The 17375-nt window shown below is 36.0% G+C and overlaps 1 protein-coding gene across 1 annotated transcript in view; it reads left to right on the top strand.

The window, feature by feature from the left end:
• The window catches only part of LOC136815791 (receptor-type guanylate cyclase gcy-28-like), a 33734-nt gene extending 17252 nt beyond the window's left edge, over nt 1-16482 (top strand). The window contains exons 3-22 of the mRNA XM_067072244.1: nt 991-1152; nt 2400-2527; nt 3086-3242; nt 3902-4657; nt 5617-5844; nt 6163-6256; nt 7058-7304; nt 7600-7671; nt 8029-8106; nt 8987-9091; nt 9556-9627; nt 10808-10991; nt 11719-11865; nt 12383-12560; nt 13085-13228; nt 13621-13744; nt 14176-14247; nt 14658-14832; nt 15523-15716; nt 16324-16482. Of these exons, the coding sequence (XP_066928345.1) occupies nt 991-1152; nt 2400-2527; nt 3086-3242; nt 3902-4657; nt 5617-5844; nt 6163-6256; nt 7058-7304; nt 7600-7671; nt 8029-8106; nt 8987-9091; nt 9556-9627; nt 10808-10991; nt 11719-11865; nt 12383-12560; nt 13085-13228; nt 13621-13744; nt 14176-14247; nt 14658-14832; nt 15523-15716; nt 16324-16449 (3443 nt within the window). The 3' untranslated portion in view covers nt 16450-16482. The remainder of the gene's footprint in view (nt 1-990; nt 1153-2399; nt 2528-3085; nt 3243-3901; nt 4658-5616; nt 5845-6162; nt 6257-7057; nt 7305-7599; nt 7672-8028; nt 8107-8986; nt 9092-9555; nt 9628-10807; nt 10992-11718; nt 11866-12382; nt 12561-13084; nt 13229-13620; nt 13745-14175; nt 14248-14657; nt 14833-15522; nt 15717-16323) is intronic.
• The last annotated feature ends 893 nt before the right edge of the window (nt 16483-17375 follow it).

Raw genomic sequence — 17375 nt, 5'->3', positions numbered from 1 at the left:
GCCCGATTTTCGAAAAAAAAATTTTTTTGGGCAAATTTAGGCCAAAAAACGGCTAAAAAACAGGTTTTTTGGACTTTGTGAAAAATTGGATCATTAATTTTTTCTGATTTTTTGCATGAAAGTAGGGTACCATCATAGGTAAAAGATGGCTCAAGCAGATTTTTGCAAAAAAAATTTTTTGGCTCAAAAAACGCATGTTTATCTATAAGAATCACTTGTAATAAGCATACATCAATGTTCTTAGTCAAATTACTCAATTTTTTTATGAGGAATATGTTTTTTTTTGCTCATGAGGGCTTACTTTTGAAGAATATGTGTGTTTAGACAGAAAATTTGATTTGCTTGGCGTGTTTTTATAAAAAAACTGGCCAAATTCGATATTTTTTTATAAGAACATTATCAATTACTTTGGTATTAGCTTTTCTCGAGATTGGCTCTTTCATTCTTTATGTTTTTTTGCACAAACATGCATAACTATAAACCCTCAAATGTGACGGAGCTCGATTTTTGGAAAAAAATTTTTGGGGTAAATTTCAGCTAAAAAACAGCCAAAAAAAGGGTTTTTTCGACTTTGTGAAATATTGGATCATTGTTTTTTTCTGATTTTTTGCATGAAAGTAGGTAAAAGATGGCTCAAGCAGATTTTTGTAAAAAAAGAATTTTTCAGCTCAAAAAACGCATCTTTATCTATAAGAATCACTATTAATAAGCATACAATGTTCTTAGCCAAATTACTCAATTTTTTGATGAGTTAGATGTTTGTTTTTGCTCACAAAGTCTTGAATGTGAAAGTATATTTCAAGAGCATGAAATTTTGGTTTCTACAGTAAACGTTTTTTTTATAAGAAACAAACGACTAATTTTGATAGATCGTCACTATTTGTGTTCTGAATGATTGTTTAATGGTCACGTCACGTAGATATCAATTATAAATGCATAACCAGGTAGGTCCATAAAAGTATCACTTGTTTTGTTATTTTTTTTCAACAGTGGTGCTCTTCATCTGTGGTAACGATATCATCGCACAACTTTTATCGCTCGCTTACAAGGAGGATATGCATGACGGGAAATACGCCTTCATAACTTTGGATTTCATTTATCAAAATGAGTGGAAAGAAGCTGAATGGTTTGTCAATAATAAGGCCTTTGAAGGTTAGTGCATACTCACTTATACATAATTCGTTGATATGCTTGTGTCAAAATTACAGCTTATCCTTTACACAATCAGTAAGATTCGAAGAACCCAGAATTCTACCATGTCTTTCTTTTTAAAAACCAAAACCCCTATTTCATTGTTTTCTAAAAATATAGACATGGTCGAATTCCGGGTAGTTCAGATCTTATCGATATTACTGATTTCTTTTGACGTAAGGACTTTGCATTACGTGGTAAAACCAGTAGCGTGCTGGAAGGGGTAGGAGCACCTTAGAGGCCGATTTTTTGAGGGGGCGCCGAAAGTCAAGGGCGCAAAAGTACGCCTGTGATTACTTATTTTGGGGCCCCTTTGCTTTTAAGTCTTAGAATTGGCAGTTTTTGACCTAAATGAGAGAAATTATCCAAAAGTTCTCGCCTCGCTCGCGTAATTTTTGCAAAGATATTTATTTTTCATAGTGGGCACCAAAATCAAAATCTTCTGAAATTGCCTTTCCAGTTTGCTCGAATTTTAGTCGACTCGCTCACGCTACTGGGTAAAAGTCCATTTATTTTGCCAGTTTAACTCTCGCTTATAGACTCTCATGAAAGAGAGAAATTTTTTACCCAATCTTTGAAAGAATATTTCTTAAAATAAACCTTTAGGACTAAAGACTGCTTTAAAAGACAAGGGTAAGGGGGAGGGGCAAGATATGTCCCTTAATGTCTATTTGACGCCCTCGCTTGCTTGTACTAACCCCTCCTGCGACCACCCTACTTTATCTATTCTTAATTTGCATAAATCAAGATTACACAATCACTTTTCTTTCGGAAAAACTTGACCTCTTTGCGTCTAGATAGCAAGAGGGCTCGAATTCAGGTATTTTTTGATGTTTCTGTTTAAAAAACGACGTAATCTTTTCTTAAGCATATCAAGGATTAGAATAAAGTCTGTCTCAAATAAACTTCAACTGTGATAAAAAAGGCTACAACTTTTGATAGAGTTCGAATTAGATAGCAAAAAAAAATCTAAAAAGTGTAGATGAAAAATGAAGAAGAAGAAGCAATCAGCTTCTTGCATAATCGTGCTATTATATTCATTTTCATATAAAAAGACTCTTCAGTTTTTGGAACGTCATAACTGCGAAACAAATTTCAAAATAATATTTACTCATGCAGTCAAAAAATGCAGCCTAAATCTTTCCTTTGTTGACTTGGTTAACCAACAACCAGCTACCATTTCAAATATCCAATTCATCTTCCATAAGGTGTGATCAACATTGGTGTGAAAGACGTCAAAGATATGGAGAATGAAAAGCTCTACGCAACCTTCTTCAAACGGATCGATCTTCGGTTACAAATCTTGGGATATAAGAAGAAAGACTGGAATAACACTGTAAGTATTGTTGTTGGCAGAAGTGACAGAGAGAAACTTTTATTCGTTTAATTTATATGATAAGGTCAAACTTTTAACATATATTGGCTGTCTTGGCTTGTGGGACTAAAAGCTTGCTGGAATACGTAATAAACCGATAAATTGAGTCTCACTAAAACTTTGGAGAACACTGCCCTGTTGCCAATTCTGGGTACACCCCTTTCTCTTGGTAGGATTTTCTCAGCCAATAGGGGTAAAAACAACGGACTGAAACTCGATGGGGATTGGTATTCCCATATTTTTTATGACCGGGGTTTAAATTATTTTGTTCTCAAATCAGAAAATTCAGTAGGGATGGAATTCTTTGCAACGAGGATTGATTTATTCTATTATTTTCAGTGGGGACAAAAATCAGAGTATAATTTTGCACCGGGAACGACATTTTGGTCAATTTTTCTAGTGGGGAGGATTCCCAGTTGGTCTGTGAGAAGGGAATGTTTGGGTTACTTTGGGCTTGAGAGGAATCAGTCTCATTTAAAAGTGTCAAAAATCCACTAAATGCAATCCGTTCTTTTCCAGATGGAGTACTCAGGAGCTGTTTATGCGTACGATTCCGTTAAAGCTTATATCAACGGGATTCACGATGCATTGCATTTTGAGCAAGACAGGAGACGTGCCGAATTTTTGGAGGATACTTTATTAAACGAATTTCTGCAACTCAATAACATTACTCTAGGTATGCTCAACTTATTTTACATGCCTAGTAGAGCCCTAAGTAGAGCCCTTGTTCAAAGGTGGATTTGCTGTTTAGTTTTCATAAGATCTCTATCAGCGCCAATTAGCATCATTATCTAAACATGTATCTCGTTCCGCACAGCTTTAGAGAGAAAATAAGGATTTAAAACTCATTATGTTTTTCATTGCCTCGTTTAATGCATCAACTTTATACAAATTGAGAATAGTACGAAAACGTATTGGTAGCAGCTGAGAATACTTACGACCATCCTTCCAAAGGTTCACTCAACAATCGAATCGTTTTTCTGAGCTCTTATTGGTCGATTTGGCTCAACTACATTATAATTTCATAAACTTGACCAATCAAGGTGATTTGAATGTTGAGCGAACTTTTGAAAGGATAGCCGTAAGTACGGTTATACATCTGTGTGATCGTCGAAAAGCTGAGGAATGATGGAGTCGATTTTACGTGGAGATCCCTTGTAATCTAGGACAGAGTTTTTCAGTGTTTTTTCGGGGTCCAGCCGATTCTTATAAACAGAACGGGATAATATAAAGAGTGGAGGTTCGAACCGGGAGCCCCTGGTTTGTAGGGGTGCCGCATTTTGTTCATCAAATAACGTATTGTGAAACGAAACTTTCTTTAAAAAATTTATTCAGGTAACCTTGACGCAATCAATGACTACGTAGATGCGGAGATAATACGCCGTGAGCAGGAAGCAAACGCCGCTCAGTCCGCTTCTACCACAGCCTCCGCCACCACATCAGAGCCGCTTTATCCAGAACCTGTTCTATATGAAGTACCACTGCCGCTTACTGACACCATTTGGACAATCTGCCAAGCGGAAACACCGCCTGATCCAGATGCGGACATACGTGGATCGTGTGCGTGTAACATGTCTGAACTTAACGTCAATAACACGCAAGCTGCATGTCATTGTTCTTTCCCAACGCTGTCTAAATGTGACGTAATGCAACACGAATTCAAATTACGAACCTCTAATACCAGTAAAGCAAGCTGTGGTTGTGATCTCTACATCACAGAAACCATCATTCCTCACACTACTGTCGCCACCAATGCATCATATCTTAACCACACCCTCAACTCCGTCAACCACACCCTTTACAGCAACCAGACTGGAAACGCAACTACAGACACCAAACCTAATTTCGACATCGAAAGATCGTTATTCGGTAACTGTAATTGTACTTTCCCGATTGCAAACGATACAGCAAAGTTACCAAATGGTGATATAGACTGGGTGAATTATAACTGGACGTTCCCGGCTAATTGGACTTACACCAACTTCACCTTGCCACAAATGAATTATTCTTATGAATGGGATATCGATGTGGAAGGGTTGATGGCTAATGGACACAAATTGATGGATTTTATTTATAATTCGTCTTTCACAGGTCTGTCTTCTTTTACACTCTTTATTCCCTCTTCATTTTTCATTGAAAACAGGATGGAATTTAATCCAAAAATTGATTTTGCCATGGATCTAAGTGGAGTCAGATAACAAACAAAAAAATTTTCATTTTTTGAAAAGCTAATATTTCGCTTCACAACAAAAGCATCGTCAGATAGTAATACTGTATGTATATATGTTGAACAAACTTGAGGTTTGACCTTTTCGAAACTTTAAGCCTCAAGGTTCTTCCCTTCTCATTAACAAAATTGAGGTATTTTATAGTTGAGCTTTGTTCTTGAGTGTTCTTTTTGGGGAAATTCTAAATCTACCGGAGTGTTTTTCCCGAAGTTGCCACGAATACGCTGACATTCGCGATTCTAAGAACTTCTTTTTGATTCCTTGGATTTTCTTCTAAAATACATTTGATCTTAATCACAGACCTCTACAAAAATACATTTGATCTTATTACAGACCTCTACAAAATACATTTGATCTTATTCACAGACCTCTACTAAAATACATTTGGTCTTAATAAACAGACCTCTACACAACAGACCTCTACAAAATACATTTGATCTTAATACACAGACCTCTACAAAATACATTTGATCTTATTCACAGACCTCTACTAAAATACATTTGGTCTTAATAAACAGACCTCTACAAAATACATTTGATCTTAATACACAGACCTCTACAAAATACATTAATACACAGACCTCTACAAAATACATTTGATCTTAATACACAGACCTCTACAAAATACATTTAGTCTTAATACACAGACCTCTACAAAATACATTTGATCTTAATACACAGACCTCTACAAAATACATTTGATCTTAATACACAGACCTCTACAAAATACATTTCATCTCTACAAAACAGTAATAAGGAAGTAACAGATTCCAACGTCGCTTTCCAGCAGTCTAGCAAACAATCTATCCGTTCAACTTTCAGGTTATTCAGGTGCAGTACATATAAACCATTTAGGAGATCGATTTCCAATCGTTGTATTCGATAATCTTCTCCGAGACGGACCAAATATTTCCTATATTCGAATTTTCGAATCGGATGAGTATACCCATATTATCAAGTACACGGGCACCGATGTCATATGGCCGGGCGGCGGTCAAGAGGTGCCGCTTTCGGTGCCCATCTGTGGTTGGCATGGTGAAATTTGTAGACGTAAGTGATTAAGTAAATTTGATTATACGTGTGATAAAGCTCAGTTTGTTGGACGCGAAAATTAAAAAAACCGGCCAATTTCGAACCATACTGCTTTAAAAATCATCATCTTTTTCTTACTTGACTAATGCGTATAAAGAATAACATCTTGTGAATGAAAATCAGAGCATTTTTCAAGATACAGCAGTTTAATCAATAATAAAACTAAAAAAATGTTTAACTAACGAGGGAAATCATATTCATTCATTCACTTTCTACTGGAGAATTTTCTACCAATAAGGTACCTCTCCCATAATTTATACTTTCTCTATTTTCCAGCATCCGAGTCAGTGGAGATTTCGAATGTTGTGTTAGCGATCATCATCCCTTTTGCATGCGCTGTCTGTCTCTTCTTTCTTTATCGCTTGTACAAGTACGTTACTTAATAGCTTTTTAGTTCTTTTATGTCTCCCCTTTTAGCCTCCTTTACGACTTTATAGGTGTAAGCACAAAATTTGGTCTAACGGCTATTTCAGCAAATACACGAAAAAACGTCGAGTAAAGCTCTGATTGGCTGAGACATGCAAAGATTACCTCAAACTCTGGACATTTTGCTTTTGCAAATTATGCTTATATGTGCAATATTCAGCCAATTAGAGCTTTACTCGACCTTTTTTCGTGACTTTTTTACATGAATCTGCTATAATAGGAAATACGTTTATTTTAAACCACGATTTGAGAGTCTATGCCCGATTGAACCGCTTTTTTGGTGCTATCAGATAGTGGATTGGTCGTGCTGCCCCTAGGTCCCTACTAGCGGTATCCAGTCAAAAATGGCATGAAGGGATACCCCTTCCTCAGGGATGACCAATTAGTTGATCGAGGGGTGTCTTAGAAAAGGCTGATAAAATATTAGTAATTCATGACTCAAATATACAAGTCATTTATCAAGATAACCTTATTTTCCTATCGGAGGTGAAATAAAACTGGTATTTGCAGACTTCCATTTTTTCAATCTATTTATGAAGCAAAGCATGACGCATCAATTTTCTAATTTTTTGACCAAGTCATCAGATTCTCTGCTCAAGATTGGTCCATGATTACTAATCACTTGAGTAAACAATAAACAAAACAAATAAACATGATAAGCTTTTAGCCCTAGAAATATGGAATTAGTTCCGTTTTCGTACTGGCAGTGTTTTCCAATATAAATTGTATTTTTTTGTAAACACAGGCAGCACAAATACGAAAAAGACCTTCTGAATCAAGATATGTTGTTCAAATTTAATGATGGCAGCTTAGAGATCCCTGCGTTGGTTTCCAAACGTGCCCATGAAGAAATGGCCAAAAAGAAGGATTCTAAAAATTCAAAAAATAAGAAAAAGCATTTAACAGATATCGAAATAGATGATAATTCAAGCGAAAAGGAACTCATTTTCACGGACATCAAATCGGACAGAAAAAAGCGAATGGCTGTCCCGGTAAGATTTGATTTTGTTACTGAAATAAATTTAAAAGTTTGCGATTGCAATTAAGAAATGGTGCCACTCCTCTCCCTGGATTTCTTACCCTTGCCTCTTTTTCTAACCATCAAGGAGAGAGACATCAAGTATCATAGTAGGTCTTTTTATGCTTTCTTTGTGTTGAATTATACTCCTTAGATGAACACTATACCTCGCCTTTTAGAATAATATTTTTGTGACAATTTTGCATAACCGAACAAACGAACGAACGAAATATTTTGATTGTTAAAACTTCTTTTTTCACCAACCTTAGGATGATGTACTGATAGACATTGGCAATCGCTGTCATCGAAACAATTGTCAAATTTTCAAAGGAAAATTTCGTGTAAGTAAGGGTTTTACTGAATAAAATGTTGTAGCTAATTTGGAATAATGAGCTGTTACATTTAATTTCCATGAAGGGCGGAGGCTCGATGATCCTATTCGTGCTTGATTCTGTTGTGATTGTTTCGCTTTTTTAGCCAATCACCGAGCTTAAAAGCTCATTGAACATTCATCCCAAATCTGGATGATAAGGATCAAAGCGACGCGCCAACCTGGACAGCCATGGCTTTTGGGTGCATACGTGCCAGCGTGGATTAATTAGATTTTTCTCGGAGATTTCTCCAATAAAACCGATTTATCGATCTTCGTTTTTAAAAAAATTGAACATAAATTTTATTGTATTTTTTCTATGTAACAGATGGATTCAGTTTTTATCAAGAGGATCAACAAAGCAACTGTCTTGGTGGAAAGAGAACTTCTCATCGAAATGAAACAGGTACCCTACTCTATTGTTATTGCTCGGGCGGGGCGGGGCGAGGCGATGCGGTGCTAATCGTGCTACAACCCTGATCCAAGTTTTTGTATGTTTTTTTTTTCACTTTTCCCCGACTTAATTTTGAAATGGTGTTATTTTTATATCATGTGATTAAATCTTAAACCAATCCCAAGAGGAGTACTTTTGGTAACGTGATTAAAAACTGAACAAATCGATTTTTTTCTTTTGATATTAATAAGAAAAAAAGCTAACAAAAATTTCAAACAATAAACTTTTAGACTGGGTTTTTATAAGGACTAACAACTCGATAGTAATTCATCACACCTATAATTTTGGATTCAAAAAATAGGGACTTTTGGTCCACTCGACAATCGGTCAACGTGAAATTGAAAGTGGTCTGTTTTAATTTGGTTACCAAACATGCGCATAACTACTATCCAATTCATTCACCCCCCCCCCTCATCGAGCACTCCCTACAACCAAAATACAGTACAAGGTTTTTCATAAGAACAAACTTCTTCAAGGCTGTATTAGATCTAAAACACCCAATTTCTTATAACAAAATGCACAAAACACTAATATAATGGTTAAAATAAGAACAGTTTTATAGGCGTTACTTAGACTGGAGTCGTTTATAATACGTGTAATACAGTAGTATAGGCGTTATATGATGATATGATTATTGTTACGGCATTTATTTTGTATAAACTAAAATTGTTCCCTCCTTTACTTTTTTGTTAATATTTCTACTATGTCTGAATTAGTCGTCTAGCTTGCTAGACTAGCGTTAACCCAAAAGGTTAAGAACATCCGAAGGCTTCAAAACTTATGGATGTTCTTCTAAACGTATACAAGAACATTTTTCTTTTCCAACCCTTAGGTTCGTGATCTGAAGCATGCGAACTTGAATCCATATGTTGGTTTTTGTATGGGACCTCCATATGTTTTGATATGTTCCATGTGGTGTAATAAAGGCTCGCTGCAGGTAACTCCTCTATTTATGTAGCTAGAAAATCTTAATTCAAATTACTGATTTGAATAATGGTGCTACTTTTTCCCCAATCAGAATTATTAAAGGCAAAAAGTAGTTGAGCTCCTGGACTACAATTTACTTTCTCCAAAAGTCTTCTCTTTTTTGGAAAGTTTTGCTCGAAAATTGTTTAGTTTCCTTGGCTGGAGCGTTCAAACTAATTCAAAGCTATCATTACATTCAACTTATTCCCTATAGGAATAACATATACCATTTGCTTGCATTTAAAAAGAAAAAAAAGGGGAAAACCAACTTTCTCCCCTTTCGGTACCACGCATTCGGAGCACACATTTTGAGAATTTCTTTTGTTTATTCTGCCTTGTCAGTACAAAGGCGATCTTTCAATATCATAAAAAATAATACCTTTAAAAGTTATTTTAAAAGTTTTTATCTATTGCTCTCTATATATACCTTTTCAGGACATTTTGACGAATCCGGACATCCAGCTTGATTGGGTTTTCAGAAACACTTTCATCAGTGACATTATTACGGTAAGAAAAGCCACATCAACTAAATTTCAATTTTTTTTTTAAATCACGAAACAGTCGAGTAGTCGAGATTTGTTCTCAGAATGGAAAAAACAGAATACTTAAGATAGTGATGTTTTCAATTCTGGTCGTATCCAGTTAAGAACAGTTGCTGTGATTACTAAATCGAAATCATTGCCAAAGTCACCAACGTCTCTACCGAAACCTTGCTTGAAAGCCAATCGGCTGTCATTCAGTCCGTCAAGACTGAGTTTTTTCGCAATTTCTATGCTCTCCCTGATTGGATCGATTCCAATCACGTGACCTTGTGAGCCAATCAGAGGCAACAATTTAATTGTGTTGTTCCCGGTGCCACATCCAATGTCAATAACTGAATTCTTTTCCTCTTCAGAATAATTTTCTTCCATCAAGAGATCGAAGAACTTTTCTTGAACATATTGACTTAAGAAAGCGTACTTTGCCATGTTGTTGTACAAACTGACATTTTTTGACAGAAGTTTCGCATTTTATGATTAATTAGCCATACAGCTTGAGTTGAAGAATCTAATTTGAGTCAAATTATAGAATTATCTCGATGTATTTACGCAATTCTTTATCCTATGATTATCAAAGTTATCTCAATCGTGCTTACAGATTGGATGGATTTTCTTTGTGCTCTAGACCTTAAAGAAGCTAATTTTTGCAAGGGGTGAAATTGTAGAGAAAAAAAATTGTAGAGAACTTAATTTGGCGAGTAACGTAATTTTTTCATTTTTGGGAGAACTAAGCGTGATTTGAGATCAGACTTTAATTTTGCAACCCCTGTAATTGGCAAAAACTAAGTTTAAATTCGTTTTAAAGAGATTTCTTCATGAAATTACTTCGAATTAGTAAAAGTAAACTGTACTGGCATAACATTTTTAATGTTTCCTATATAGGTGTTAGTAGCGCTCTACGCTATTATTATTTTGACTTAAACACTGGTTCCCTTAAAGGTGGAAAGTCGAATTAGAAAGAGAGAGTGAGCTTTGACTCTACTAAATCACAAAAGTATAAGGAAAAAGTACCACAATATCTTGCAGTGAGGATTTGCTTATCTAATTATTTTCAGTGGGGACAAAAAATAGTATAATATTCCACTGGGGACGATGTTTTGGCCGATTTTTCCAGTGGGAAAATACTAATTTTTCAAAAATATTTCTAGGGGCTATCAGTCTTACACGAGAGTGAAATCGGGCTGCACGGCCATTTGACTTCCTTCAATATCTGTGTGGACAATCGTTGGAATTGTAAGCTAACTGATTACGGATTGACGAAGTTCAAAGATACTTCTTTGGAAGTAAATCGAGTTGAAGTCGCTAAAGAAGACGAAGATGGAAAATACGAAGGTATGTCTAAATAACGTTCTTCTAACGTTCAAAACATCCTTATAACGCTAGATAAACGTCAGAATAACGTCTTTAGCTATTGCTCGAATATCCAAATAGCGTCCTTCTAACATCAATAAAATTTCACATGGACGTCCTTCTAACATCAATAAAATTTCACATGGACGTCCTTCTAACATCAATATAATTTCACATGGACGTCCTTCTAACATCAATAAAATTTCACATGGACGTCTTTCTAGCGACAAAAACATCCATACAACGATACTACGTATTTCCGAGATTTGTGTTCGTTCGTCAGTCCGTTCGTCCGTTCGTCTGTTGCCAACTTTTCTCGAGATGAATCATAGGAATTTTGTGATTTTTTCTAAAAAGGTGCACAATGGTGATTACCAAAATGTGACGGAGCCTGATTTTCAAAAAAAAAAATTGGGCCAATTTGGGCCCGAAAAATGCCCAAAATAGGGTTTTTTGGACTTTGTTAAAAATCTGATCATTATTTTTTCCTATTTTCTTGTACAAAGACGTAGAGTTACAGTGTGCTAAATATAAAAAGGCTCACTTTTCGGAAAAAATTATTTGGCAGTGTGCAAAATTTTAAATTATTCAGTTTATGTTTCTACATTGCCTTCATTAAACGTTTATTATTCGTTTTATAAACAGGTAGGTCCATAAAAGTATCGCTTGTTTTGTATTACTTGAAACTCTCTGTTTCTTTCTTTGGTAGCTTTGTTATGGACAGCCCCGGAGAACATCGTTTTACCGGTACCGCGTAAAAGCAAGGAGGGAGATATTTACAGCCTTGGAATCATCATTGCTGAGATCTTGAACAGAGAGACTCCATTCGCCTCTTATAAACAATATAGTGCAAGAGGTATTATATATTTCAGTGGACTCAACAAAACTTAAATCGCTATGAACAGAACGTTCTCGTTTATACTCGTCTTATGAGATAATTTTAGACCATATTCCGTCTTTTGAACGATATATGTCTCCAGTGGCGTTCGAGTTAGACAGATAGGTGGGGATAATATTTTACGTAGACATCCCAATAGTCTAGGACAGTTGTAAGGAGTTTTCGATTGTTTTTTACGGGTTCATGGCCAGCCAGATCAGCTGCGTCGAATATGTATTTTGTCGGTTTTTCTTTTTGAAAATTTTAAACATTACTAAGCAAAAGTCATCCACCGAATATTCTGATTTATCGATAAGGTTTTACGTCTGCCGAAAATTGGCAGAATAAGGCCGTTGTGTTTCCACTAGCCCTTATCCTTGCTGGAATGATCCTCTTCTCTACGTGATATGAAAAGTATTGGAAACTCTTCAAGAACATCTCGGCTTTTACTAACAGATTTAATAATATATTATTTTAAACCTCGTTTTTTTCATAGATTTTGTACACTTCATTTCCAAACGTTGCATTCCGCCTTTCCGCCCCCACGTTCGACTACAGGCTGGCCTTGATGGGCGTACTTTAGACATGATGAGATTGTGTTGGGACGAATTTCCAGCGAACCGACCGAGTTTACAAGAAATCAAAACCACTTTTAAAAACATCGTCAAAAATCAGTTAGTGTTCCATTTTATTGAGCTTATCATAAAAATTGGCTTATTTCCAAAAAATGTTAGAAAACTGCAATGAAAATTCGAACGGTGTTGCAATGTTGAGAGGTTCTGCAGGAACTAATAATTTCCAGGGAAAAATATTTGATTATCGATAGAAAGTTTACTAAGTTTATCGATTCCAGGGAAAATGCTTTTAATAGGAAACAATGAAAATAAAATTTTTGTCAGCTATAGTTTCAGTTGTTCAGTAAATGCAATCCTTAATTTCCACATACTATTCTGACGACTGTAACACAGGCTGTTATCAAATATTAAAATACAGTGGAGTCTCTTTAACTCGAACCTCTATAACTCGAATATCTCTTTAATTCGAACAAGTTTTGTGGTCCCTTCAGTTAACAATGCCTTATAAACCTTACTCCCTAACTCGAACAAACTTGTGCTCCCCGTGCATTTTCGAATTATGGAGATTCCACTGTTTTCTTATTCTAATAAATTTAAAAGAAATGATCTTCTAATCTTTTTAGAGAGAGTACCAACTTACTGGATAATATGATCGAAATGATGGAGAAATATGCTCATAATTTAGAGCTAGATTGTCGAGAGAGAACGAAAGAGTTAATGGCAGAGAAAATCAAATCGGACGCTCTCTTTTACCGAGCCTTACCTAAGTACGTAAGCGTTAGGCTCTGTTAGTCTGTGCCAAACTCTTGAAACGACACCTGGAGTATGATTTGTTATGGTTCGGTACCATTCTGTATCTGAAACATTCTCTTGTGCAAAAGTTGTTGCCTCTGCGGTAGAGTGATGTTCCATTACATATATCCTTCGTTGACACGGCGAGAAAACTATTCAAAAACATCTCGGCTTTTACTATCAGATTTAATAATATATTATTTTAAACCTCGCATTTTTCATAGATTTTGTACACTTCATTTCCAAACGTTGCATTCCGCCTTTCCGCCCCACGTTCGACTACAGGTGGGCCTTGATGGGCGTACTTTAGACGAGAAAGCCAAAAAATCAAGACAGTTAACTACAATTTGACTTTTTTTATTTTCAGGTCGATAGCTGATAAGATACGCAAAGGGCAAGATGTAGAAGCGGTCACTGTACAAGTAGCGTCTGTTCTCATTATAAGAATCGATGATTTCAGTGGATTCAATAACGATTTAGAAGCTCAACAGGTTTGTTATTGAAGACCTAAACAATTAATTAACGGAATTTTGCTGCGACTGTAGTCTCTGTCAAGGAGAAAAGCTCTTAAAGTACTTTCTGTAATTCAAATCTCTCTTAGTCTGAATCACAGACCTTTACAAAACCACAGGTAGTATAAACGGACCATGAGTCCGTTAGTGGATGTCAGCAACCTAAATCTCTCTGTAACTCGCAAAAATAAGATTCCCCGTTCTAGTTCGAATCCGCGAGAAGAATGTTAAGAGCCTTTGGGTCGCTTCTGGTAACTGTAACGATAGGATTCCATCGACATTTCCAGACAAAAAAAACTACTAAAGACATTTTTGGACTTTTGAGATTTTTTAAAGAATTTTTAGAACTATCTTGGAGGCATTGGAGTATCGAGCATTTATAGAGACAATATTCCTTTTTTTTTGAATAGGTGATCGATATTCTACATGACGTACACAAAGTTGTTAACAACTGTTTGGAAGAAGAAGAAAATTGTCGATTAGTATGTGCTTTACTTTATTTTTTACCTCTCTGCTTGATGTAATAGAGGAGAAGGGTCAAGGGTATGTTGAGCAATTCAGAAGGAAGAATGGATAAATAACTATCAAAAATGGAGCCTTCGGGTCGCCTCTGACTGCGGCCGCAGGCTCACTTACTGTTTTCTGTTAAAACAAAAATAATGTGATCAAGATGAAGCTAGTCAGTGAACTTTTTTCCGCACAAAGCATTGTGGGCAATATTCGGGGATCAAATCCGAGTTTTCACGTTAAGCCGATATCGTCTATTCTACCCAGCCCAATATCCCGATCAAACCATTTTCATTTTGAGCAGTTTATTCTTTCTTAGATTAAACCAAGATTTTAATACGTCTAACCAGGTCTAACCAACACGTTTTTTTTAACCTCACCATAGTTGAGCTTTAATCGAGACAAATGCGTTATTGTATGTGGAATGCCTGAACCAATCAAAGTGAAGCACGCTCACTATCTTGCTCGATTAGCCGTCCGTATCATGGGACAATTGCTCACTTTTCGGTTCCGCCATATTCAAGATACGGACATGAGATTTAAGATGGCTTTACATTCAGGTGAGAGAGTATAAAGTTCACTTTTGCCATGACAAGTACTAAACCCCGAGTTGTGTTTTCTAAGATGACCTTTAAAGGCCAGTCTCCACTTTCGCGCGGCATGAGCGAAAGGTTTTTGACGTTTCTGTGAGGTCATTGGTTGGTTGAAAATGAAGCAATTCCATTGGTTGAGAATTGTCGTAACGGAAGAAAAAAGTAAAACTTCCTTCAACTTTTTTTTGTCTGCGCGAAACCTTTTTATGACGTAATCTTTTCTTTTTTCAGGCAAAAAAGTTTAAGAAAAAAACTGTCGTCCATTTCACGCGAAAGTGGGGACCGGCCTTAATAGTTTGTACATTATAGTATGGTTAGTTATTCTATCGTCAGTAAAGGATTTATCGGGTATTTTACAAATTGGTTGCCGTACATTAACGGGGGTCTGAGCGAGTAATGGTTTTGTGGTGAGACGCTCAACCTTAGAGTAAACTAGAAGCCAATTGTAAAAAACTTTTCCTTAACACGGTGCCATGTTGAATAATTAAGAACTCAAGCACTAAAGCAATAACACACTGATGCATAATTAGGTTAAGTGTGTACCAAGCTTTTTCTTTTCAATGTTTTGACGCTGGAGTAGGCTGGAGTTTTTAATTACTCAACATGGTAACATGATTAGGAAAAGGTGTATTGTATCTGTTGATTACTTTCTTTTAGGTCAATTTAATTGTGGTATTGTGGGATTGAAATTTCCTGTCTTTTCATGTATGGGTATTGAGATTGAAAAAGCAGAAGCCATGTGTCAACATTGTCCACCATTGAGAATCTTTGTATCTGACGCATGCAAGAAATATTTAGATTCCTCAATGAAGACAGGGTCTTATGAAAATTGTGGCCCTGTACTTTTAAAGGTAGGTAATATGGCCATCCATGTCTTTATATGTCAGAAGGTAGAGTGTTAGTATGGTTTATTGTTAACCGGTTACTTTTTCAAAGCGGGCTACACGGCTTTTTGCGCAATGCAATTGGTTCTTTTCGCATGACGACGGGCCTGCACTCAGCTGCACTGCCCAGAGTTGCCAGTTAGAAAATTCTTTGTGACGTCACTTTTTTCAAAGAAGAATGAACAATGTGTTGACATAATTTCTCTCATTTTTTGTTTCTGACGTCAGAAAATAAAACATCTTTTTCCCTTTGTTTTGTTTGCTTTATTTCGCTATTTTTCTTGGATAAAGCGTTAAAAATCAATCGAAGCTGAAGAAAACGGTTAACAAATACAATAATGAGGGCTGTACTGTGAAATATTGCCCTCGGTCAACGCAACAATCTCGCAAGCTCGGTCGTTACTTGACCTCGGGCAATATTTCTCAGTACAGCCCTCACTAACCGGTCATTGTATCATCGTATTTCATACTTGTGAAACAACTTCCTTTAATGAAGTCTGAAATGATACAGATTTACTGTTTAATGTTATTTTTCTCGCTCATTCATTCATTCTTTCATGGTTACTCTTTCCAGGGTTTGGGCGTGGTTCATGGACACTATTTGAAAAACATCCGATCACTGGGGATCAAATTACGGAACCCGAATTCTTATAAACCAAAGAAAAGTAGCGCCCGGTCAACATTTGCAAAACACCTCTAATTAAAAAGAAGTCATATGCCCATAAAGAATTTACACGTGCTTCAGGCGTCAGTTTTGCACGGCTTGGGAATTGTTTCTCTAAAATAAATGACTGAGAGTAAATTCACATGCATTCGATAACTACTTAGCTACTATGTCTATGTCTAATTTGCCGTCAATTTTTGTCAGTAAAAAAATGCTGGATACCACGCACATACACTATACATTGGCATCATTTAATTTGGACTTTTTGGTTCTGGAATATATCTTAATTGGGTTCTGGAATTCAGAAACTAATTCTTTGCTACGACAAGACGTCAGAACTCGGTAAGAACAAAGTACTTGGGTTTAACATAAAGAATTATCGTGTGTTTCGGCATATTGTTATCGGCAAAAACAAAACCTTTTAGTGTTTTGTCTTCTCCTCCAAATGTTTAACTTTGTGACATTTCGTTGGGTAGAAAACCTACTTTTTAAACTTGAACTAATATCTTCGGAAGCCACAGAGAAGAGATATTAAATGAAGGCTTGATGCGACGATCAATGTGCATCTAATATCCGTTTGTGATGCATTTCTGTCAATTCCTATTGGATAAAAACAATGGCCTTTTTCTGTTACTTTTTTCTTTTTTGAAAAATTTTTGAATGTTTATATGTACAATATTTTATAAAAATTCTTACTAAGGCGAAAATAAAAAATATAGTGTTTCCGGAAACCGGCCGGGTGACGCAGACTATGGGTTCATCTATATCATCATAAAGAAAGTTAAGTTGACCGTTCAAGCTATCAAACGCCGTTTGGTTAGATATTCCCGCTTGTAAATCAAGTTTTGTTCGTTAGTAGTTGATACATTATAGTATAAGGGCTTACTTCATACTGTTTGTACATAAAAGTTATTTTTAAAGTTCTATTTCAATGATCTTAAGTTATGTATCAAAAATAGCAA

Source organism: Clytia hemisphaerica, unplaced genomic scaffold, assembly GCF_902728285.1.
Source record: "Clytia hemisphaerica strain Z4C2 unplaced genomic scaffold, Clytia hemisphaerica genome assembly, whole genome shotgun sequence".
NCBI lineage: Eukaryota > Metazoa > Cnidaria > Hydrozoa > Leptothecata > Clytiidae > Clytia > Clytia hemisphaerica.
Note: the sequence above shows the minus strand (reverse complement) of the source record. Positions and strands in the feature narration are given on the sequence as shown.